The 26,233-nt window shown below is 35.3% G+C and overlaps 1 protein-coding gene across 1 annotated transcript in view; it reads left to right on the top strand.

The window, feature by feature from the left end:
* The window catches only part of PIP4P2 (phosphatidylinositol-4,5-bisphosphate 4-phosphatase 2), an 86,472-nt gene extending 61,293 nt beyond the window's left edge, over positions 1-25,179 (top strand). The window contains exons 5-7 of the mRNA XM_060035210.1: positions 626-678; positions 22,581-22,671; positions 23,331-25,179. Coding sequence (XP_059891193.1) covers positions 626-678; positions 22,581-22,671; positions 23,331-23,474 — 288 coding nt within the window. The 3' untranslated portion in view covers positions 23,475-25,179. The remainder of the gene's footprint in view (positions 1-625; positions 679-22,580; positions 22,672-23,330) is intronic.
* The last annotated feature ends 1,054 nt before the right edge of the window (positions 25,180-26,233 follow it).

Genomic DNA, 26,233 nt, shown 5'->3' with positions numbered 1-26,233 from the left:
TCAAGCATCTGAATAACAATACTGTGAGGAAGGTAACCCATTTTATTACCTACATTACAGGGAAGAAAATTGAAAGAAAGTTGTCTGTAGAAGAAATGTATTTTGTTACAGAGAATAAGCTACTATAGAACAGAAAGCAGCTTCCTGACATTAGTTCTACCTGTATCTAATTTGTTTAGTTTATTTACTTTGTGCATTTTCTACATAAATAGAATAGTTGCATTTTAGTCTGAATACTCATGTATTTAAAAAGCTAATCATCAATATTTAGAGGAAAAACAACATTGAAGGTACATGAAATACGTTTTTATTTTCTGGCAGTGGACTGAAACATAAAGGTGAATGAAATGACCCGAATTTCAACATTACATCCAGCTTTCATTGTAAAGCAAACCTAGATTGCATCAGAACCTTGAAAAAATCATGGGAACTGTTTCAGAGGGGAATTCCAACCTTTATTTTAAGGGAGGGGGAGATGTGTTGGAGGGGAAAAGCTCATATAACTATGAAAAGGTTGATGGCTTCTGCTGTGATCCCTGAGGACATTTGAACTAAAAGAAACATCTTATCAGATTGGACAGTTTTCAGTTTTTGTTTTCAACCTCTCTTCTTATTTGTTTTACAGTGGATGGAACTGAGGTTCAACACTCTGGCAAAATGCCCACACTGCAAAAAAATGTAAGTTCTGTACCACTGGAAATAATGTTGGGAAATATTTGAGAAAAATTTAAAGAGTTCAGAATTCTCACTTAAGTAAATTTTGACTTTAAGACATACTATGGGATGAATGTATGGTTAACATGTTTATGCTTTTCAAGACTAAAAAAAAGACGTCTTTGGACTGATTAATATGTTCCATTTTGAAATTGAAATGATTGGGATTATCTATTCTCTAAAGGTAAATCAATTTACCTTTAGAGAAAGTGAAAATTACTAAAATTATCAGTAACCTGGTAATGATTTTCAAATGTGCTAAGTGGTTATAATCTGTTGCAAATAATCTAAAATTTATATTTTTAAAATGGACTGTATAAAAAAAATGGACTGTAATCTTGGAGAAAACCAAATTTTGGGGGGTTTATAATTAGGAAGTTGGATGGCAAAGTTTTTATAATTATTTATCTCTCTTCAGTCAATTTCTCTGTATTCCTAAATGGTGTACCTAAGGAAAATAACAAAAGGCAATATAAAAATGGGAGAAACTAGAAGACATTTTGATTAAAGACATTTTATGCCATCTATGTTGGGAGACCCCAAGTCACCCTAAGATATTTTGACTTTCTAGGAGAACTAATAGGACTTAGTATACAGTTATACTCACAGCTTTATGGTGAAAGTATGCAAAACAAAATCAGCAAAAGAAAAAGGCATATGGGGCAAAATCTGGAGGAAACCAGGAGCAAGCTTCTAAGAGTCCTCTCCCAGTGGAGTCATAACAGGACTTCATTCCTCCAGCAATGAATTGTTACAACATATGTGAAATGTTTTTGACCAGAGAAGCTTATTAGGTCTAATTGGAGCTGGTCACATAGGCACCTGCTGCATAGCGCATGCCACAATTCCATATTCCCAGAAGGAAAGCAGGTATTTGGCATAAGCCATATTGGTTGTACAAGTAATTTAGGTATAGCAACCCACTCTTATCAGTAAGGGAATAGTTAGAACTTTTTTGAAATCTAAGTTCCCAGGTGTCAGCCAAGGGCTTACCTTACAAGCCAACTTGTCTAAGGATAGCAGTGTTAGGCCTGCTATACTCTTTTCTGCACAGCATCTATTTTTTTTTTTTTTTTTTGCGGTACGCGGGCCTCTCACTGTTGTGGCCTCTCCCGTTGCAGAGCACAGGCTCCGGACGCACAGGCTCAGCGGCCATGGCTCACGGGCCCAGCCGCTCCGCGGCATGTGAGATCTTCCCGGACCGGGGCACGAACCCGCGTCCCCTGCATCGGCAGGCGGACTCTCAACCAATGTGCCACCAGGGAAGCCCCCACAGCATCTATTTTGATAATGAAATTTTAATTCAAAAATTACTGTTTTCCGGGACTTCCCTGGTGGCGCTGTGGTTGAGAGTCCGCCTGCCGATGCAGGGGACGCGGGTTCGTGCCCCGGTCCGGGAAGATCTCACATGCCGCGGAGCGGCTGGGCCCGTGAGCCATGGCCGCTGAGCCTGTGCGTCCGGAGCCTGTGCTCTGCAACGGGAGAGGCCACAACAGTGAGAGGCCCGCGTACCGCAAAAAAAAAAAAAAAAAAAAAAAAAAAATTACTGTTTTCCACTTACATGTGTGGAAAGTAAGCAAAGGAAATTAGACTGGAATGTTTTGATAATTAATATTTAAAATAAAAAATATCAACTCATAGTTACATTTTTGTGATCCTTAGAATAATATAAATACTATATCTATTTTGAGAGTAAGATAATCCTAAGAGTGGTTTATAGGAGGAAAGAATTAAAAAGTGTCTGAGAAGTAGAATATATGTAACAAAATATCTCCATTTATTTGTGCTAGATCTGATTCCAGCTAAATATAATCCTGTGGGAATAACTTCTTTACAGCACATTTCTAGCTTCAAAGGAACAGATATTTCCTTTTTTATTTATTTGTGAAATTAATCATATGAATGCTTAACTTAGCTGAATCCAGGACAAGTCTGTACATGGAGAAGCAAAGTGGATAACCCAAAATAAGTGCACAGAAAAATATATACTTCAGGGACATACCAAATACACGTGTGTGTGAATAATCCATATTTCTGTATGTTATCTGTATTTTCACAAAATGAAGACAATTAAATTGCATATATCTTTATGAAGAACATTAAATTAGATTTTAAAAATCTTTTAGAAAATAAAAAACTTCTAATGATTAGCAGATTGTGTGCTAAGCACAGTGATTGTTGCTTTGTGTACACATATATATTAGCTGTAATCTTTACAAAAATCCTGGCTAGCAAGAATTATTATCCTCATTTTATAGATGAGGAACTGTTAGAAAGGGTAAGGATTTTGCTCAAGTGATTTGCTTGGTTGGTTAATTATTTTAGAACAATGGCAATATTTTGCTAATAATAAAGAAGTATTGAATGTCTAGATATTCTACCATTGGTTAAGGTATCACAAGACTGTATTAATGTGGAGAAGAATTTATCAATTACTTAAGGAACAACTTGCTTTGAAATTCACATGAAATAAATCAGCTTAAATATCATTCTTAGAGGAATGTGTGTAGAATTGGAATCACATGCTGAGCTTGGGAGGACTTAGGGCATGCATTACTTATTTGAGCAAAAATGCTGTTATTACATGAACACTCAGGGGTCATATCTAGATTTCTTTTCTTTTTGAATGTTTTTCTTAAAAAACTGATGAGTCATCTGTTGAAGTAAGATTCTGAGATTTTTATTTCTTTAAACTCAAATAGCAAATGTCCTAAAATTATTTTTAAGTTATAAAAGTTACTAAATCATTGCTATGAAACTAGCGTGTTATTTTTATATCTCACAAAACAAGTGGGGAATACCTTCCCCCAGGGCTCCAGAGACCAAGAAGCATTTTTTATCTCACTGTATTTTTACTCATGCAATCACTGAGGCTATTGTAGCTGAAGGTGAGGTTTCTCTTTCAATTGGGCAGATTGTAGCTACTGCTGGGCAGGAGATGTAGTCCTAGCATTCTGAAATGACAACTTGGACGATATTTCCATGAAGATGTTTTAATGGATTTAAGATTAGTAGACATGATGATTTAATCCATGATAATTATCAATGAATATCATTTCTCCTACATCACTGAGGTACTTTGGGGATCTCTTCCAGTCATTTTAATCAATAGCAGACTCATTCTCAGAAGTTATCCTCTTATTTTTCTGTTTAGTGCTTTCTTTTATAATTATTCATTAATTCAACGTCCTGTGCTAGGTACTAGGTGCTCAAAATAAAGATATAACCTTGTTTTCAAGGGACTTAGTCTTGTGGGTATATGGAAGAGAATAGACCATTACAATAAAGTTTTAAGCGCTTTGGAAGGGTATACCCAGCATGCTCTGCTCTGAAGGGCCCCTAATCCAGACTGGAGGGAAAGAGAATGTGAAAGAAGGCTTCCAGGAAGGAGGGATGTTAAAGATGACTTGGAGTGATATGAAAAAAAGGGCCAATGGTTCCTTGTAGAAGGAGCAACCTGTGCAAAGGTATAGAGGTACAGAGGAGTCAAAGTATAGGTGTGCTATGAAGGAAATGGAATAGATAGGGTTTAATGTGAAGGGACAAAAGAGAGATTGGGGTCAAGAATGACCTTGTATCTGAGAGGCTGTAGAACCATTCACTAAGATAGGGAATGAAAGATCTAGAAGAACTGTGTCCAGCAGAGAGATGATAAGCTCATTTTGAATGTAGGTATAGAGAGACTCCTAGGTTTTCTAGATCATCATCCCTTGAAATTCAGATCCATCTACCTGCTTTTCAAACCACCAATCTTGCATCAATATGGCCATGGCTTCTTCCTTCCTTTACCAAGACAACCGAGAGCTGAAAAAATTCTATGTTGATTAGCTCTTTACAAATCTAGAGCTTTACATTTCAGCTAAACCCTTGCTTGATATTCCCTATTTAAGTGTCCTTGATTAACTCTCTCCCCCATTCCTCAAAGTGGTTATCTCCAGATATTTTCTGTTCCTCTTAAACCCCCATCCCTCATACCCTCTTCTCTATCTCAGCAAATAAGTTGCCTTCTTCCTGTCTCTCTCAGATGTTTAAGGCTATCTGTGAACTCCCTCATCTTCACACTTCCTACCTCTAAACATTTTTTATATCTATGCTCACTTTATTTCTTCTTAGAGGGATGCATGTCTCTTCCTTTCAAGGCATATCTCTTTAGTTCATCATGATGCCACATTTCTCCAGGAGTAAAGTAGAATTAGCATCAGTCCCCACTAGGCCACTGAAATTTGCTCTGACAAAATTCATGTCCCAATTGCAAATTTTATTTTTTAAATTTATTTTTAATTGAAGTTTAGTCGAATTACAATGTTGTTATTACTGCTGTACAGCAAAGTGATTCAGTTATACATATATATATACATTCTTTTTCATATTCTTTTTCATTATGGTTTATCCCAAGATATTGAATATAGTTCTCTGTGCTATACAGTAGGACCTTATTGTTTATCCTTTCTATATATATCAGTTTGCATCTGCTAATCCAAACTCCCAATCCAACCCTCTCCCCACTTGGCAACCACCAGTCTATTCCCTATGTCCCTGATTCTGTTTCTGTTTCATAGATAGGTTCATTTGTGTCATATTTTAGATTCCACATATAAGTGATATCATATGGTATTTGTCTTTCTCTTTCTTATATACTTCACTTAGTATGATAATCCCTAGTTGCATCCATGTTACTGCAGATGGCATTATTTCATTCTTTTCTATGGCTGAGCAGTATTCCATTGTGTATATGTACCACATCTTTTTTTAAAAAAAATATTTATTTATTAGGCTGCGTCAGGTCTTAGTTGTGGTGCGCAGGCTCTAGAGTGCTTTGCAGCATGTGGGATCTTAGTTCCCCGACCAGGGATTGAACCTGTGTCCCCTTCATTGGAAGGTGGATTCTCAACCACTGGACCACCAGGGAAGTCCCTGTACCACATCTTCTTTATCGATTCATCTGTCAATGTACATTTAGGTTGTTTCCATGTCTTGGCTATTGTGAATAGTGCTGCTATGAACATAGACGTGCATATATCTTTTTGACATAGAGTTTTTCAGGATATATGCCAGGAGTGGGATTGCTGGATCATATGGTAGTTCTATTTTTAGTTTTCTGAGGAGACTCCATAATGTTTTCCAAAGTGGCTGCACCAAATTACATTCCCACCAACAGTGTAGGAGGGTTCCCTTTGATCCACATCCTCTCCAGCATTTGTTACCTGTAGACTTTTTAATGATGGCCATTCTGACTGATGTGACGTGGTACCTCATTGTAGTTTTGATTTGCATTTCTCTAATAATGTTGAGCATCTTTTCATGTGCGTATTCGCCATCTGTATGTCTTCTGTGGAGAAAGGTCTCTTTAGATCTTCTCCCCATTTTTCAATTGGGTTTGCTTTTTTGTTGTTGAGTTGTATGAGCTGTTTGTATATTTTGGAAATTAAGCTCCTGTCAGTCGCATCGTTTGCAAATATTTTCTCCCATTCTGTAAGTTGTCTCTTTGTTTTGTTTATGGTTTACTTTGTTGTGCAAAAGCTTGTTAGTTTGATTACATCTCATTTGTTTATTTTTGTTTTTATTTCTATTGCCTTGGGAGATTGACCTAAGAAAACATTTGTACCATTTACGTCAGAGAATGTTTTGCCTATACTTTCTTCTAGGAGTTTTATGGTGTCACGTCTTATGTTTAAGAATTTAAGCCATTTTGAGTTTATTTTTGTGTATGGTGTAAGGGCATGTTCTAACTTCATTGATTTACATGCAGCCATCCAACTTTCCCAACACCCCTTGCTGAAGAGACTTTTTCCTATTGTATATTCTTGACTCCTTAGTTGGAGATTAATTGCCTGTAGGTGTGTGGGTTTATTTCTGGGCTGTCTATTCTGTTCCATTGTTCCATATGTCTGTTTTTGTGCCAATATCATGCTGTTTTGATTACTGTAGCTTTGTAGTATTGCTTAAAGTCTGGGATGGTTGTGCTTTGAGCTTTGTTCATTTTCTTCAGGATTGCTTTGGCAATTCTGGGTCTTTTATGGTTCCATATGAATTTTAGGATTATTTGTTCTAGTTCTGTGAAAAAGGTCATGGGTAATTTGATAGGGATCACATTAAATGTGTTGATTGCTTTCCATTTCTTTGAATCACCTTCAGTTTCCTTTATTAATGTTTTATACTTCTCAGCATATAAGTCCTTCACATCCTTGGTGAGGTTTATTCCTAAGTATTTATATTTTGGGTTGTGATTTTAAAAGGTATTGTATTTTTTACATTCCCTTTCTGATATTTCATTGTTGGCCTAAAGAAATGCAACTAATTTCTGTATGTTAATCTTATATTCTGATATCTCTCTGAATTCGTTTATCAGTTCTAGTAGTTTTTGTGTGGAGTCTTTAGCGTTTTGTATACATAGAATCATATCATCTGCATATAATGACATTTTACCTCTTCTCTTCCAATTTGGATATGTTTTATTTCTTTTTCTTGTCTGATTGCTGTTGCTAGGACTTCTAATACTATGTTGAAGAGAAGTGGTGAGAGTGGCATCCTTGTCTTGTTCCAGATTTTAGCAAGAAGACTTTCAACTTTTCACCATTTCATTTTATGTTGGCTGTGGGTTTGTCATGAATAGCTTTTACTATTTTGAGATAGTTACCTCTGTACTCACTTTGGTAAGAATGTTTATCATGAATGGATGTTGAACTTTGTCAAATGCTTTTTCTGTATTTATTGATATGATCATGTGGTTTTTGTCCTTTCTTTTGTTTATGTGGTATATTACATTGATTTGTGTATGTTGAACCATCCTTGTGAACTTGGGATGAATCCCACTTGGTCGTGGTTTATCATCTTTTTATGTGTGGCTGGATTTGGTTTGCTAATATTTTGTTGAGAATTTTTGCATCTATATCCATCAAAGATATTGGCCTGTAATTTTCTTTTTTCATGATGTCTTTGTCTTGTTTTGGTATCAGGGTGATTGTGGCTTCATAGAATGTCCTTCAGAGTGTTCCTTCCTCTTTAGCTTTTCGGAAGAGTTTGAGAAGGATCGGTATAAGTTCTTCTTTGTATGTTTGATAGAATTCACCTGTGAAGCCATCTGGTTCTGGACTTTTGTTTGTAGGGAGTTTTTAAATTCCAGATTCTATTTTAGTTGTAGTGACTGGTCTGTTCAAATCATCTATTTCTTCTTTCAGTTTTGGTGGGCTGTATGTTTCTAGAAGAATGTTCTTTTCTTCTAGGTCTTCGAATTTGTTGACATATAATTGTTCATAGTATTCCCTTATGGTTTTTTGTATTTCTGTGGTATCAGTTTTTATGTCTCCTTTTTCATTTCTTATTTTGTTTATTTGTATTCTCTCTCTTTTCTTCTTGGTGAGCCTGGCCAGAGGTTTGTCAGTCTTGTTTATCCTTTCAAAGAATCAGCTCCTGGTTTTATTAATTTTTCTGTTTTTTAAATCTCTGTTTTGTTTATTTCCTCTCTGATCTTTATTATTTCCTTTCTTCTGCTGACTCTAGATTTTGTTTGTTCTTTTTCTAATTCTTTTAAGTGGTATGTTAGGTTGTTTATTTGAGATTTTTCTTGTTTTCTGAGGAAGACCTGTATCTCTATGAACTTCCCTCTGATAACTGCTTTTGCTATATCTGATAGGTTTTGTATGGTTGTGTTTTCATCATCATTTGTCTCAAGGTATTTTTTTTATTTTTTACTTATTTTTAAATTATTTTTTATTGGAGTATAGTTACTTTACAATGTTGTATTAGTTTCTACTGTATAGCAAAGTGAATCAGCTATACATATATCCCCTATTTTTTGGATTTCCTTCCCCTTTAGGTCACCACAGAGCATTGAGTAGAGTTCCCTGAGCTATACAGTAGGTTCTCATTAGTGATCTATTTTATACATAGTATCAATACTGTATATATGTCAATCCCAATCTCCCAATTCCCCCAACCTCCTCTTTCCCCCTTGGTATCCATACATTTGTTCTCTATGTCCGTGTCTCTATTTCTGCTTTGCAAATAAGATCATCTATACCATTTTTCTAGATTCCACATATGTGCATTAATATACAATATTTGTTTTTCTCCTTCTGACTTACTCTACTCTAGGTCCATCCATATCTCTACCAATTATCCAGTTTTGTTCCTTTTCATGGCTGAGTAATATTCCATTGTATATATGTACCACATCTTCTTTATCCATTCCTCTGTTGATGGTCATTTAGGTTGCTTCCATGTCCTGGCTATTATAAATAGTGTTGCAATGATCATTGGGGTTCATGTGTCTGTTTGAATTATGGTTTTCTTTGGGAATATGTCCAGTAGTGAGATTGCTGGGTCATATGGTAGTACTATATAGGTATTTTGTTTAAATTTCATCTTTGATGTCATCATTGACCCATTTGTTTTTTAGTAGCATGTTGTTTAGTCTCCATGTAATCATTTTGTTCTCATTTCTTTTTCTGTGGTTAATTTCTAGTTTCATGCCTTTGTAGTCAGAAAAGATGCTTGAGATAATTTCTATACTCTTAAATTTGTTGAGGCTTGTTTTGGCCCTAATATGTGATCAATCCTTGAGAATGTTACATGTGCACTTGTTTTTTTTGGATGTCATGTCCTGAAAATATCAATTAAGTCTAACTGTACTATTGTATCATCTATTTTCTCTGTTGCCTTATTGATTCTCTGTCTGGAAGATCTGTCCATTGATGTGACTGGGGTGTTAAAGTCTCCTGCTATTATTGTATTCCTGTCAATTTCTCCCTTTATGTCTGTTAGTATTTGTTTTATGTATTTGGGTGATCCTGTATTAGGTACATATATGTTGATGAGTGTAAAATCCTCTCCTTGTAGTGGTCCTTTTATCATTATATATGTCCTTCTTTATGTTTCTTTATGGCTTTGTTTTAAATTCTATTTAGTGTAAGTATTGTGACCCCCACTTTCTTGTCATTTCGGTTTGCATGAAATATCTTTTTCCATCCCCTCACTTTCAATCTATTGTGTCCTTTGCCCTAAAGTGAGTCTCTTGTAGGCAGCATATCATAGGCTCTTGTTTTTTTTTAATCCAATCTGCCACTCTGTGTCGTTTGATTGCAGCATTGAGTGCATTGATTTTTAAGGTACTTCTTGATAGATATGTATTTATTGCCATTTTAAACCTTGTTTTCCCATTGATTTCATATTTCTTCTTTATTCCTTTCTTTTTCTTTTTGTTTTTACTTTTGTAGCTTGATGATTTTCTTTTGTATTATGCTTATGTTCTCTTCTTTTTGTTTTTTGTAAATCTATGGTATGTTTTTGATTTGTGGTTACCCTGTTTATCAACTATGTTAACCCCTTCTTATATCTACTTGCCTTAGACTGGTAGTCATATTGGCTCAAACACATTCTAGGGAAAAAAAATATACATTTTCTTACTATCCTCCCCCACATTTTATGATTTTGATGTCCTCTTTTACATCTTCATGTTCATCCTTTTGCTGTTCATTGTGGTTATCATAACTTTCACATAATTTTTTTTTTAATCTGTGTACTGGCTTATTTAAGTGATTTATTTTCCAATTGTGATTTTTCTCTTTTCTATAGATTCTTACTTCTTTTCTATTTAGAGAAGAGCTTTCAATATTTCCTTTAGGATAGGTTTAATATTGCTGTATTCTTTTAGTTTTTGCTTGCCCGAGAAATTCTTTGTCTCACCTTCTATTCTAAATGATAATCTCGCTGGGTAGAGATTATTTGCTGATTTTTCCCTTTCAGGACTTTGAGTATATCTTGACACTTGCTTTTGGCCTTCATCGCTTCTGTAGAGGAATCAGCCTTTTGGGGGTTCCCTTTTAATTAACTCTTTGCTTTTCTCTTGCTGCCTTTAGAATCCTCTCTTTATCTTTAACTTTTGCCATTTTGGTATGTCTTGGTGTAGGTCTGTTTGGGTTTATCTTGTTTGGGACCCTCTCTGCTTCCTGTACCTGGATATCTGTTTCCTTCTTTAAGTTTGGGAAGTTTTCAGCCATAATTTCTTCAAATACATTTTTGATCCCCTTTTCTCTTTCTTCCCCTTCTGGAATCCTTATTATGCATAGGTTGGCATGCTTTATATTATTCCATAGGTCTCTTACATCGCTTTCAGTTTTTTTTCATTTAACTTTCTGTCTTCTGTCCTGATTGCATGATTTCCATTATTTTATCTTCCGGGTCACTTATTTGTTCTGCATTATTGTGTTATGTATTGCCTTTAGCTCAGCTTTCGTCTCTGCAAATGAGTTTTCTAATTTTTCTTGGTTCCTCTTTATAGTTTCTAGTTCCTTTTTACAATACTCTGCATTTCTGTCAATAGCCTTTCTTAATTCCTTCAGTATTTTCATTATCCCCTCTTTGAAATTTGTATCTATTAGACTGAAAAGGTCTGCTTCGTTGTTTGTTCTTTCAGGGGAATACTCTTGGTCTTTTAACTGTGAGTGGTTCCTCTGCTTTTTCATTTTACTTATATTTCTCTTACTCTGTGAATTTAGGAGAAACAATTATCTACTGTGGTCTTGGAGGGCTATTTATATATAGGGCTGTCCCTGTGTAGCTTGTGTGGGTTTAGTATGTTTGGTGCAAGGCTGTTTTTAATATGGATGCCTGTTACTTCTTTCTTCGGTGTGCGCTCATTGTTATTTCCTTGATAGGGGGTGCTGGTTGAGGTTGCTGGTTTCTGGTCTTGGGGTTTTTGGCAGCAGCGGGTGGCTCAGGCACACCCCCTGGGGCATGCGATGGGAATGGAGGCAGCTTACAGCCACTCCTGGAGTTCGGATGGGTGGTAGTGGGAGCCCGCAACTACTCTTGGGGTACAGGAGGAAGTCGGTAGGGGGGCCATGACCACTCCTGGAGTCCGGGAGGGCATCAGCAGGGGCCCATGACCATTCCTGCGGTCCAGAAGGGAGTCAGCAGGGGGTGGCAAACACTCCTGGGGTCCGGGAGGGTGTCCGCAGTGGCCCGGTGACCACTCCTGGTGTCTGGGTGGGCTGCAGTGGAGGCTCGGGACCACCCCTGGAGCCTGTGCAGGCAGTATCCTGCCTCTGCAAGCACGTGCACAGGGAAAAAAGCTACAATTCAGGTCCTGCCCCTCCCTGGAGCAGCCCCCAAACAATGGCGACTGGCCTCTAAGGTGGCCCAGGCTTCCTTGGTGTACACCCCCAGCATGGCCACTCTCGATTCCAGCCCCCCGAATCTGTTTCTACACAGCCAACCCCAGTCTTCTCCCTGGTTCTGATCTCTAAAGCCCGAATTCCAGCACACAGTCCCTGCCAGAACCAAAGATGGGCGTCTCAGGCTGGGCTGCTGCAAACTGGCTACTAGCGTTCTCCTCAGAGGCTCTGAAGCTCCCCTTACGTCTGTCCGGGGAGCTGCTGAAAGGGCTTCCCAGGGTGCAGGAATCTTTCCTCTTTCACAGCTCCCTCCCAGGGGCACAGGTCTGGTCCCGACTCCTTTTTCATTTTCATTTTTCTTTTTCTTTTTTTTTCCTGTTTTCTTTTTTCCCACCTGGTTACATGGAGATTTTCTTTGCCCTTTCAGCAGTTTGAGGTTTTCTGCCAGCATTCAGTAGATAGTCTGTGAGAATCGTTCCATGTATAGATGTACTTTTGTTGTATTTGTGAAAGAGGGTGAGCTTCACGTCTGAGTACTTTGCCATCTTGATTGCTTTCCCCACTTGCAAAGTTTAATATATCTGTTCAATCTTCATTTCCTTGTTTTCTGTTTAATATTTGGTTCTGTTGATTACCCTGCTTTTTTTCCTTAAAATTTGTTCTTCTTTTGGTTTCAGACATCACTTTCTCCTGGTTTTCTCCCACTTCTCAGAACATTCATTTGCTATCTCCTTTCCTGGCTCCACTTCCTCTTCCAACTCATTAAATATTGCTATTCTCCAGGATTGGAACCTAATCACAATATATCTGTGCTTTCTCATATGTTTTTATATCATTTATATGCCACTAAATCATAACCAATATATCATTAAATCACCCCAGATCTCTCTTCAGACCTTCAGATGTAAATATACAATCTGTATTCACCATTTGCCTGTAGTTATTTCAACCTGGTGTCCCATAGGCATCTCAAACAGAATGTATCCAACTTGCCCACCTCACTCTGCAAACTAATCGTCCTTGTGTGTTGATGAATAACTTACATTAATGAATGTTTTGCTATCTGCTCAGCTGACCAAGCCAGAAATCTGAGTGTATCTTTATTCACAATATCCAAATGGAAACAGGTCCTGTCAATTCTGTCTCTTGACATTTCAATTCTGTTACCTTACTCTTACTATTTCTATTATATATAGTTCAAGCATTCAGGATCTCTCACCAGGACTACTGCAATAGCTTTCTAATTTATCTCTTGGTCTTCAGCCTTATAGTTCTCTTCCAGTTTATTAGAGTAAAGGTCTCCAAGTGAAAATATGATTTCAAACTCTCCAGCTTGAAACCTTTTTGTAGCTCCCAAATTCATGGCCATAGCATACATCTGTGCAGGTTGTATATTGCACAACCCAAGGAGGTGCCATTGCCATTGTTATTTTAGGTTTTTCTATTAGTGCCATATGAAGTATGCTAAGGAAAGATATTTTATACTTATTGACATAAATGCACCATATAGATTATTACAGGCCCATTGCCTAAAATCCAAAATCAAACTCTAAACTTCTTATCAAGATTTATACAACCCTCCAAGTTTAGATATTTGCCTAACTTCTCTAGTGGTATCTTTATTATGTTTTCTTCTACCTCTACACACACCACCAGCCTCAACAAATTCTTCTACTTCCATAAATATACAATAGAGTTTCTTGCTTTTGTCCCTTAATCTCCTGCTAGGCCTGGAGTGACCTGGCTCGTCCCTTTCTCATTCCTGTTTACTTGGAAAATAACTACTTAACCTCACAAATTAGCTGAAAATCCCTTTAATTTTACTCACTTACAGAAACCTTCTCTGGAAGAAAGGTTATTTTGCTGCTTGTTCCTTGAACAAAAGTATTATTTTTTCTAGCTACTGTTAGCAGCTAAGATGACTTACTCTCCCACCTATTCACATCTTACCCTGCCCTTAAGTTTCACCTAATAAAGCCTTCCCTGGCTACCTCATCTTAAAATTGTGCTTAAATAACACTGCTTGGCACCATCTTTATTTTCCAGGTGTCCTTCACAATGCTAGTGTTTCACAGGGGAGTGTTATGAAGGGGAAGGTAAATAATTTGAAGGGTGAATAATCAGATGTTTGAGAAACCTTGCATGATCTTTTCCTCTTGGATATTCAGTGTCCACATTTTTGTATATTAGAGGCTCTTGACTTTCACATCCAGTAATATGAAAGACTAGTTAACCATTACAAATATCCTTTTAAATGCATTGTTCAGCTCATATGAAAGTTAAGAAAATCCCCAGGGAACAAAAATGGAGAGCAAATGACTACCAGGGCTGTCCTAAGGGTATTTATCAATACTAGGGACCCAGATACTTGGGTTTCAGTGTTCAAATGAAGAATGAGAGAGAAGGCCTTGGTCTTGCAGAAGGTGGAGAGTTGGAATACCATCCATCCCCACCCCCAATAAAGGACTATTCTTCATGAATAGAGTAGGTCAAGGAAAATGCCCACCAGAAAAGGAAGAATACAAATGGAAATTTTTATAAGAACAGTGAATTTCAGGTTTATATTTTACCTGGTTTATATGGTCTAAGAAAACCCAGTCCCAGAAATCATTTTAAAGTAGTTTAAGATTGGTATCATTCTAGGGAGCCTGGGAAAAGCAAATGAAAATTCTCTGTGGATGAAGACATTCCTAAACCATGCCCGCTAGGGTTTCTTATATTAAGGTCTGTCAAAATAAGTTCTTAACAAAAATACCAACATGAGGAAACAAGATACAATAAGCAGAATTGGCATTGATAACAAACAGCATAATTAGGCTTCTAGGAACTTCAGATATTATAATGTTAGCTATAGAATATGTTATAACCATGTCTAAAATGGTTTTTTTAATAGAAATAAGAGAAGACAGATAAGAGTCTATAAGAAACGAACTGGGCACATACAAAAATCTGTACATAAATGTTCATAGCAACTTTATTCTTAATAGCCTGAAACTGGAAACAACCTAGATGTCCTTCTATGGTTGAATTGTTAAACAAACTGATTTTTCCAGACCTTGACATACTATTCAACAGTCAAAGGAATGAACAACAGTTCATCCATGCAACCATTTGGGTGAATCTTTGGGAATTTATGCTGAGTGAAAACCAGTCACACAAGGTGGCTTACAGCATGATTCCTTTTATATAACAGTTTTGAAATGACAAAATTTTAGGAATGGAGAACAGGTGTGTGATGGTGTGGTGAGTACAGGGGGTGGGTAGGCAAGAGGGAGGTGAGTGTGGTTATAAAAGGATCCTTGCAGTGATGGAACTCTTCTGTATCTTAACTGTGGTGGTGGGTACATGAACCTCCACATGGGATAAATTGTACAGAATTAAATATACACATACACACAAATGAATATAAGTAAAACAGGAAATATGAATATCAGTGGATTTTATTAATGTCAGTACGCTGGTTATAATATTGTACTGTAGTTTGCAAGATGTTACCACTGGGGGAAATTGGGTAGAGGATGAATGAGAGCGCTCTGTATTATTTCTTATAACTGCTTTTGAGTCTACAATTATTTAAAAATAAAAAATTAATTAACCCAAACAATAAGCAGGCAGGTTTTGAAAGATACAGTAAAACTTCTGGAAATTAAAAATTACAGAAATGAAAGTACAGTGGAACAAGCTAAACAGCAGATCAGATTAAGTTGACAACTAAAGTTATGGATTGGAAGATAGAGTAAAGTAAATTACCTAGAATCCATCAGAGAGACAAAGATGAAAATAATATTGAAATAAATATATATAAGAGCATCTGATATATTTCTGATCTAGAAGGAAAAACTAGAGAATGGGATAGAGGCATTTTGAAGAGATAATCCCTAAGGATTTTCAGATCTATGAAAGATATGAACCTGTAGATTCAAAAGGAACAATGAAATCCAAGCAGAATAAACAAATATGTTATAGTGAGTTTGCAGACAACCTAAAATAAATAGAACATATTAAAAGCAGAGACAGAAAAGTCAGATTTTTAGTATGAAAAAGATAGCAGCAAACATCTCAACTACAACAATGGAAGCCAAAAAGTTTAAAAATACTTCAAAGTTCTAAGAGAAATTAACTGTCAAAGTGTCTAAACCATCACAGACTAATGAAGGTAAAATAAAGATATTTGCAGATGCAGAACCAACTAACCAGCAGTAACAACCAAAACAGAGTGGTTACCATTCTGATACCCTCACTAAAAAATTGATAAAAGATGAATTTAGGGAAAATATCCCTGAAGAAATTTCTGCTCTGTAAGAATAAAGAAAGTATAAACCAAGAAATTCTAAACATTCATCAGGAACACTAACTATATAAAATACCAAAAACATAACAGTAATAGTATTAATGCTAACAAATTTGGAGAAACAAAAATAGAATTGAATTGAAATATTGGAACTTCCCTAGTGGCGCAGTGGTTAAGAATCCACCTGCCAATGCAGGGGACATGGGTTCAAGCCCTGGCCCAGGAAGATCCCACATGCGGAGCAACTAAACCCACGAGCCACAACTGCTGAGCTTACGTGCCACAACTGCCGAAGCCTGCATGTGTCCCCTAGAGCCTATGCTCCACAACAAGGGAAGCCACCGCAATGAGAAGTCCATGCACTGCAACAAAGAGTAGCCCCTGCTTGCCTCAACTAGAGAAAGCCTGCATGCAGCAACAAAGACCCAAACACAGCCAAAATTAAATAAATAAATAAATAAACAGATAGATAGATAGATAGATAGATAGATAGATAAAAGAATTGAACTGAAATATTGAAGAACAAGAACATGTAAGATGGGAGTGGAATGCTAAATGAATAAAAATAAATTGTAAAACTTTCTAAATAGTAGGTAGAAAATGAAATAAAAGAATCATAGTCAATCCAAAAGAAGTCCAGAAAAGGGGGTAGAAAAGCAGATAGAGAAACAATAGAAAGCCAAAATACGGTAGAAGGGATAATCAAAATATATTAGTTGTCAGAATATATATAATTAGACTAAACTTGTCAATAAAACTTGCAAGAAATTATCAGACTAGATTTAAGTACATCTGTATGCAATTTGAAGAAGAAACACATGAAATATGAGAACATAGAATGAAAGTAAAAGGTGAAACCATGAAACACTAACCAGAATGAAAGATATACCAGGCAAACACTAACCAACAATAAAATAGCAATAGTAATATTAGTTAAAATAGCAAAGACTGCTGTTCTCTTTTTCCTTGCAGTAGAACTGTCAGTCTTAATGGCCACCCAGCTGGAGACTGCATTTCCTAACCTCTCTTGCAGATAATTGTGACCATGTGTTTATGTTAGGGCCAATGGAATATGAACAAAGTGATGAATACATCTTCCTGATACTCTCCTTAAAGACAAAAGCTGCTTGGCCTCCTTTTCTCTCCCTTCCTCCAATTGCTTGGAAAAGGCAACTGCAGCAGAAGACTTGTTACCATATTGAGTCAATGGCAATCATAGAACAGATGTAAAAAGAATTATTATCATTATGGTCACTTCATCAGAAATATAAATTTTGAACTTGAGTGCAACAAATAATCTAACTTTGAAATATGTAAAATAAAAATAGATAATTATAAGGAATCTGCTCTTATAGATCGACATAAATACTACTGACTGAAAAAAAATACACAATGTGAGAGCTGTGAATTTTTATTGGGGGCATAATGAGGATTATAGCCCAGGAGACTGCATTTCAGATAGCCCTGAGAAACTGCTCCAAAGAGGGAGGGGGGAAGGTCAGTATAATGCAATTTTGGCAAAGGGGGAGTACATGCAGGCAAGCACATATTTTTTGCAGGAGGTTGCTGCTAGTCTCATGAAGATTACCACTAGTCACAAGGAGCAGACATCACCATGAAGGATTTTAGTACTTTTCTAGATACAAGGAGATACAAGAATTGGGCTCATAAAATCTCCTGAAAATATCTAACTATCTGAAGACCTGTTCCGCCAGTTTTTCCCAGAGCACAAAGTGCCTCATTCCTGAACTCCACCCTGAACTCCTTTTCAGGGGATGTTGAAGGTCAGCAGCTGCAGTGACTCATGATTTAATCCTTGTAGAGGTAGAAGGCAAGTGCCAATTTGTAGCTGGCAATACAAAAAGCAAAATTGTAATACTTTTAGAAGAAAAGATAAAAAAAATATTTTTATGACAGAAGTAGGAAAGAATTTCCTAGACAAGGCATAAAAAGTATGAACCTTAAAGGAAAAGATTGATAGCTTTGACTATATTAGAAGTACTTTGTGTTACATTAGTATCATTAGTAAATACTCATGATCAAAATATGTTATTAAAGTTGAATTTATAAAAACAGACTATAAGAAAATATGTTCAGTATATATAGCTGCATGGAATAGTATGCAGATTATATAAATGTCATCTATGAATCAGTAAGTTAAAGACAGCCCAAGACAGAGACAATAGGTATGAACAAGCGATTAATAGAAAAATAAAACCAGTAGTCAACCTGCATTTGAAAAGATGTCCAACCTCACTGCAAATTATGGATATACATAATAAAATCACAACGAAATACCATTCACACTCGTGAAATTGTCAAGCATGAGAACAATACCAGGTGTTGAAGGGTTAATGAGGATGTAGGTGGAGCAGTGGAAGCTCTCAAATAGTGTTGGTGGGGATATAAATTTGGCATTTGTTAAAATTAAAAACATGTCTACAGTACTACCCACCAATTCTATTCCTAGGTATATGTTTGAGAAATTCCTGCATATGTACATAAGGAAACATGTAAAAGCAAATTCAAAGTAGCCTTGTTATAATAGTAAAAACATTTAAAACAAAACAAAACAAAACCCTGACTGTCCATCAACAGGGAGAATGAGTAAGCTGTGTTATTCCATATAATGGAAGATAGGTGTGCAAATGAATGAAGTAAGTTTCCACATATGACTGTAGAAGAGTCTCATGTAGAGTACTGAGGAAAAAAAGCAAGTCACAGAAGCATACAGTTTAACACATGTACGTATAAAGTTTTAACACTTGCAAAACAATACTATATATTGCATACAGATACCATATTTGTATTAAATGTATGAGATTTTATTGTGCATGTGATAGGTGTTTTTGTCATTGCCTTCTCCCTATGATAAGATGGTACTTGGGTTGTAGACTAGCAGTAGGTTATTTCTTTCCTGGGAAGATTTTCCAGAGGTAGTGACTATTTAAGTTGAGTGATGAAAAATGAGCATGGGTTTTCTAAGTAGAATTCATGCACTGAAATTAATATACTAAAGTGTGTTCCTTTGGCTCACAGAAAAGCTACTCTGGTATTCACTTAGACCCTTTTGAATTATTGAGTATATTCTAGCAAATTTGTTGCCTTCTAATCCATGGTAGATTAGACTGCCAGAGGCAGATACATAGGTAAATGAGAAATGGTGGCCAGCTGTGAGATATAAGGCAGGAAAAATCACCAAATGCAGACATAGTTATTAAAACTAAAAGCAGTCTAAGGCTAAATGTAACATAAAGGCAATGAATCACAGATGCCCTAATAACTCCAGATAGCAGGTTGTACACTACTGCAATTAATGATGACCCCCCAGGTCATCCACATGTTTCTATTTTTCTTCAACTATTCAGGAATTTTTATGATACATATTTGCAATAATATTCATCAATTTTAAAAAAGATTTGGGAATTGAAGCTATTTTTCTGTTATGCAAAATTAACCTTTTGGAATAGCACACTTCTAAATTATGCCTAGTAAGTGATGCATTTCTGTGTTTCATTTATTCAGTAGACATTCTACGAGTAATTTACCATGTGGTAGGCATAATGTGGACACTGGCCATACACAAACAAATCAGATAATTATATCATCCACTAACACAATGTGTGATATATGATATGTGTTAATATATGTTTATTTAGGAAGAGAAGAAAGTACCAATTGGCTTTTTGATCTTTGCTATACTTTTATCATTTTGAAAATTAAAAAAATTAGAAGTAGAGAGAACTGAAAACTATTGGATTTGGAATTTCAATTGAGATATATATTTTATGAATTTCCCATAGGCTTCTTGCAGTATGTATTAAAAGATTTTTAGAAGTTTAATCTCTTTAATTTTGTAATTCTGATTCTAAAAATTTATCGTAAGAAAACAATGAAAAATAATCACAATGGGAAGAATTAATATTGTTAAAATGGCCATACTACCCAAAGCAATCTACAGATTTAATGTGATCCCTATCAAATTACCCATGACCTTTTTCACAGAGCTAGAACAAATAATCCTAAAATTCATATGGAACCATAAAAGACCCAGAATTGCCAAAGCAATCCTGAAGAAAAAGAACAAAGCTGGAGGCATAACCATCTCAGACTTCAGGCAATACTACAAAGCTACAGTAATCAAAACAGTATGATATTGGCACAAAAACAGACATATGGATCAATGGAACAGAATAGAGAGCCCAGAAATAAACCCACACACCTATGGTCAATTAATCTTTGACAAAGGAGGCAAGAATATATAATAGGTAAAAAGACAGTCTCTTTAGCAAGGGGTGTTGGGAAATTTGGACAGCTGCATATAAATCAGTGAAGTTAGAACACACTCTCACATGATACACAAAAATAAACTCAAAATGGCTTAAAGACTTAAACATAAGATATGACACTGTAAAACTCCTAGAATAGAACAGGGGCAAAACATTCTCTGACATAAATTGTACCAATATTTTCTTAGGTCAGTCTCCCAAGGCAATAGAAATAAAAGCAAAAACAAACAAATGGGACTAATCAAACCTACAAGCTTTTGTACAGCAAAGGAAACCATAAAGGAAGTGAAAAGAAAACTTACAGACTGGGAGAAAATATTTGCAAATGATGTGACTGATAAGGGCTTAATTTCCAAAATATACAAACAGCTCATACAACTCAACAACAAAAACACAAACAACTCAAATTGAAAAATGGGCAGAAGACCTAAATAGACATTTTTCCAAAGAAGACATACAGATAGCCAACAGGCATATGAAAAGATGCTCAATGTCACTAATTATTAGAGAAACGCAAATCAAAACTACAATGAGGTACCACCTCATGCCTGTCAGAATGGCCATCATTAAAAAGTCTATAACTAGGGGCTTCCCTGATGGCACAGTGGTTGAGAGTCCGCCTGCCGATGCAGGGTACACGGGTTTGTGCCACACACCATGGAGTGGCTGGGCCCGTGAGCCATGGCTGCTGGGCCTGCGTGTCCAGAGCCTGTGCTCCACAACGGGAAAGGCCACAACAGTGAGAGGCCTGCGTACCACAAAAAAAAAAAAAAAAAAGTCTACAAATAAATGCTGGAAAGGGTGTGGAGAAAAGGGAACCCTCCTACACTGTTGGTGGGAATGTAAGTTGGTGCAGCCATTGTGGAAAACAGTATGGAGGTTCTCAAAAACCTAAAAATAGAGTTGCCATATGATCCCGCAATTCCACTCCTGGGCATATGTACAGACAAAACTATAATTCAAAAAGATACATGCACTCCTATGCTCATAGCACTATTCACAATAGCCAAGACATGGAAACAACCTAAATGTCTATTGACAGATGAATGGATAAAGAAGATGTGGTACATATATACAATGGAATACTACTCAGCCATAAAAAAGAATGAAATAATGCCATTTGCAGCAACATGGTGATTGCAGCAACTAGTGATTATCATACTAAGTGTAGTAAGTCAGAAAGAGAAAGACAAATACCATGTGATATTACTTATGTGTGGAATCTAAAATATGACACAAATGAACCCATCTATGAAACAGAAACACACTTGTGATTGCCAAGGTAGTTGGTGGGGGAGGGGGATAGATTGGGAGTTTGGGGTTAGCAGAAGCAAACTGTTACATATAGAATGGATAAACAACAAGGTCCTACTGTGTAGCACAGGGAACTATATTCAATATCCTGTGTTAAACCATAATGGAAAAGAATATAAAAAAGAATATATATATATGTATAACTGAATCACTTTGCTGTACAGCAGAAATTAACACAACATTGTAAATCAACTATACTTTCATTAAAAAAAATAAGCACAGTGCTTTTAGATGTTGCTTACCTGGCATTATTTCCAAGAAGAAAAAAGTGTCCAATACTAGGGAATTGGTTAAGTTATGTTATATTCATCTATCAGAATTCCAGTTTGAGGATACTTAATGATGTAAGAAAATGTTTATGCTAAATTGATAAGTTGTAAAAAATGGCTGGAGAAAAATAGCGGTATTTATGGTAGTGGAATTACAGGTAATTTTCCTTTCTATTCTTTATTCTTATTTTCCAAATTTTCTACACTAAACATATAACAATGGTTATAAATGTAAAAAAAATCAATTTCTATTTGTAAGACAGCACTGATTTTCCATTCTGGAATAGATTGTTTTGGAAATAAATTTTTATCTTGGATGATCATTATTGACCATAGTGAGTTTTTGTGGACTTTGTCAATGATCAACACTTGAATTTTGTTTAAAGCCACAATAATTCACACACAAATTCACCAGGTATGATTTAGATCACTCATTAAAAAAATTATTATGTACGTTCTTGTCTCTCAAGTTGAATAAATAAATAGAAGTATATGTATTACTAAAGCCATAGATAAGTATTCACAAAGATGAAATGGAGAATCTTCATGTAAATACTTAATATTCTGTTTTGTTCTCATGAATTTGCAGTTCCTCTGTGGGTAGTGCACTTCCTCGAAGACGCTGCTGTGCATATATTACCATTGGAATGATATGTATTTTCATTGGAGTTGGATTAACTGTGAGTATTACTCTACTCGCTGTTAGAATTCTTTCCTCTTAACTTTATCAGTAGTAAATGGTGAGGTCTGGAACAGCCTTCATTGATCGCCGAAGAACCTGCCTCCCTCGCATATCAGGCCCAGAAGCTTCTGAAAAACTATGAGCAATCTGAAGCCAATCCATGGGCCTGGAGCTTGCCCATCCAGGTGAAATCATGTCTTGGGATCCCTCTGAAGGTCCTTGACATTGGGAATTTTACCCTCCATTTAACAAAAGCCCATTTGTTTTTATTTAGTGCCAGAACCAATTTTGTCATGGCCAAAGCTGAAGCAATGCTCATTCAGCTATGAAGGTCTGAAAAACCATTCTTCTTTTTATTCAAGTGAAACAGAGATTTATTATCAATATGGGGATGACATTGGGGTTATATAGATTAAATTCCTTTTATAAATAAGATATTTTAATGGAATTTTTGTTTACTTTATAAAGTTTATAGTTAATGTAGCTAGCAATGTCATTTTATTAAATTTTACTCTGTTAGTGGTAGCCAACAAATGCAGCAACTCATATTTTGTTGGGGTTTTGTCATCTTAGGAATATACTTCATAAAAATTGCATGTAAGCCAACACAAGTTCTCAGTTTCTAACCTTTTATTTTTATATTGCTTTTTATTTTAGGTTGGCACCCAAGGTTTTGCAAGGCGATTTCATGCAACCTATGTTTCTTGGGCAGTTGCTTATTTCTTAGGTTTGATCTGCCTTATCCGAGCTTGTTATTGGGGAGCTATAAGAGTGAGTTATCCGGAACACAGTTTTGCATAAGCTTGTTTATGATTTGGTAATGCAGGTGAGAGTATCTAGCAGTTCTGGATAAACTACTCTGGCATCTTTATATCATTTACCTAATGGATTTCATTCTGGTTTATGTATGAAGTTTTAAGACTTTGGGAGTCTTTTATGAACAAATGCTCATTGTACTACATTATATGCAGATAGGTTGTTTTGCTGCTAAGTTTTCAAGCTCCAAATAATAAATCTTGGTCTTCATGTTCTTTTACATCTCTTAAATATATTTTTGATTTGTTCCCAAATTTTACATATAACATCAACCTTTCATTATTTTTAAATCAGTTATTCCATTACTTTCTGATCTGTATTTCTAAGAAGTGTTTATAAATGTTGGTATAATAGCTTCACATTTATACTTATATTTTAATTAAACAGTAACACAATTGCTTGCTTTAAAATCTAAGCAATACACATTTTGCTTGAACTGCTTACTGTAACTTTAAGATCATAGTGACCTTATTCAGGAAAAAAAAATTTAGTGTACCTTCAAAGACTTGACATTCTTGTCAGATAAAGACCATTTCTAGATACTGTATGCTTGTTTTATGTTGTTTGTAGAAAGATATAATATTTTGGTAGTAATTTAAAATACAAGAATAAAAATATTTATTTGTCCACAGCTGGAGATATGTTGGGTAAATGTTTTTTTCTCAAAGATCACAGGATCTTTGTCTTTGTCATAGGATCTTTTTGTCTTTTATTTTTGTCATTTTTTAATTTACTAATTATGAAAGTTCTGGCCTAGATTTTTGAAATTTAATGTTAATCATCTCTATGTATTCCTTTATGGAGACTGAAGTATTTCACATATTTCACAATATTTAACCATTTACAAAGATGTATCTATATTAGGTTGTCCTCCTTTTCATTAGATCATGGTAAATTTTTCTTATTGGGATAATTATGGAATACTTATATGTGAAGGGACCCTGTAACATTTTACACTGGCTAAAATATTGAGATGAGATGCAGTTACTTTTACCATTCTTCTCAAATATAGCTGGTTAAATAATTACCAAATTTATTCAAAATACAGATCAAAGACAAAAAGCAACATAGTTTTCTAAGAACTCACTAGGATTTAAGGAATCAGCTCTTGCACTGCCCATCTTTGCAGTTTTGAAAAAGAAATTGCTTAACTGAGAGGTAATATTCTAAAGCTTTTGAAGTAGTAGAATTAGATAATGAGATGCTCTGAATAAATTAATTGGCTATTCCATGGATAAGAATAATATTTTTAATTATTTATGTTCCTAATTAGTATAAAAATGTACTCATCAGAGAGTTTGGAACAAACTACATGTAAATTTCAAAGAGTAAATGATAAATGTATAAATGCAGTTGCTCAGGATTATATGTACCTTTAAAAATATACTAATAAAGATTATTGTTCAAAAATTACCTTGTTCTATTCCATTTTTAAAAAATAAGAGGTTTTTCTAAAATTGCCTTGAGATCTTACTCTAAAGTTTTCATGTTCAAGAATGCATATAATGTTCCTTTATGTAATATTCGCTTATGTTTTTTCCAGTATTTTCATGCTTTTATTTTAAAAATAAAGATTTTTTTATCCATTTGTAATATACTTGATTTATGAAATGAAAATCTAATTTGTTTATTTTCTTAATGGTTGATTAGTTGTAGCAGCATTGTATATTGAGTAATACATTCTTTCCCCAGTAACTTGAAATCCCACATTAAATTATATGCTACATGATTATATTCCTTTTGGAATATAACTCCATGATAGCAGGAACCTTGGTCTTACTTGCTGCTTTATTTCCAGCATTTAGAAGAATGCCTAGTGTGTATGTGTTCAATAGATACTTGTTGCATGAATGAATAAATGATTGAATGAATTGGTATGTTAAATTCTTAAATGTGCTTGGGTTTGGAATTTACGTTTGTTTCAGAATGTATAGGTAAATGTTTATATAATCTTATGCTAATGAAAAACTTTCTAAGTAGAAGCCCAAAGCAGATATTAATAAGAAAGAAATTCAACATCCATTTATGATAAAAACTCTCAACAAAGTGGGTATAGAGGGAACATACCTCAACATAATAAAAGCCATATATGACAAACCTACAGCAACATCATACACAACAGCAAAAATCTGAAAGCATTTCCTCAAAGATCAGGAAAAGGACAAGGATGTCCACTCTCACACTTCTTTTCAACATAGTATTGGAAGTCCTAGCTACAGCAATCAGACAAGAAAAGGAAATAAAAGGAATCCAAATTGGAAAGGAAGAAGTAAAACTGTCACTGTTTGCCAGTGACATGATACTATATATAGAGAAAATCTTAAAGACACCACCAATAAACTACTAGAATAAATGAATTCAGTAAGTTGCAGGATACAAAATTAATATAAGGAAATCTGTTGAATTTTATACACTAAAAACAAACTATCAGAAAGAAAACAGTCCATTTACAATTGCATCAAAAAGAATAAAATACCTAGGACTAAATCTAACCAATCTTTTACAGAAGGTAAAAGACCTATACTCATTAAACTGACATTAATGAAAGAAATTGAAGACAACAAAACAAATGAAAAGATATACCATGCTCATGTATTGGAAGAATTAATACTATTAAAATGACCACAGATTCATTGTAATCCCTATCACAATACCAGTGACATTTTTCACAGAACTAGAACAAATTATTCTAAAATTTGTATGGAAACACAAAAGACCCCAAATAGCCAAAAGAATCCTGCAGA

This window comes from Delphinus delphis, chromosome 17, assembly GCF_949987515.2.
Source record: "Delphinus delphis chromosome 17, mDelDel1.2, whole genome shotgun sequence".
In the NCBI taxonomy this organism is placed as follows: Eukaryota; Metazoa; Chordata; class Mammalia; order Artiodactyla; family Delphinidae; genus Delphinus; species Delphinus delphis.
This window is presented reverse-complemented; position numbering and strand designations above follow the sequence as displayed.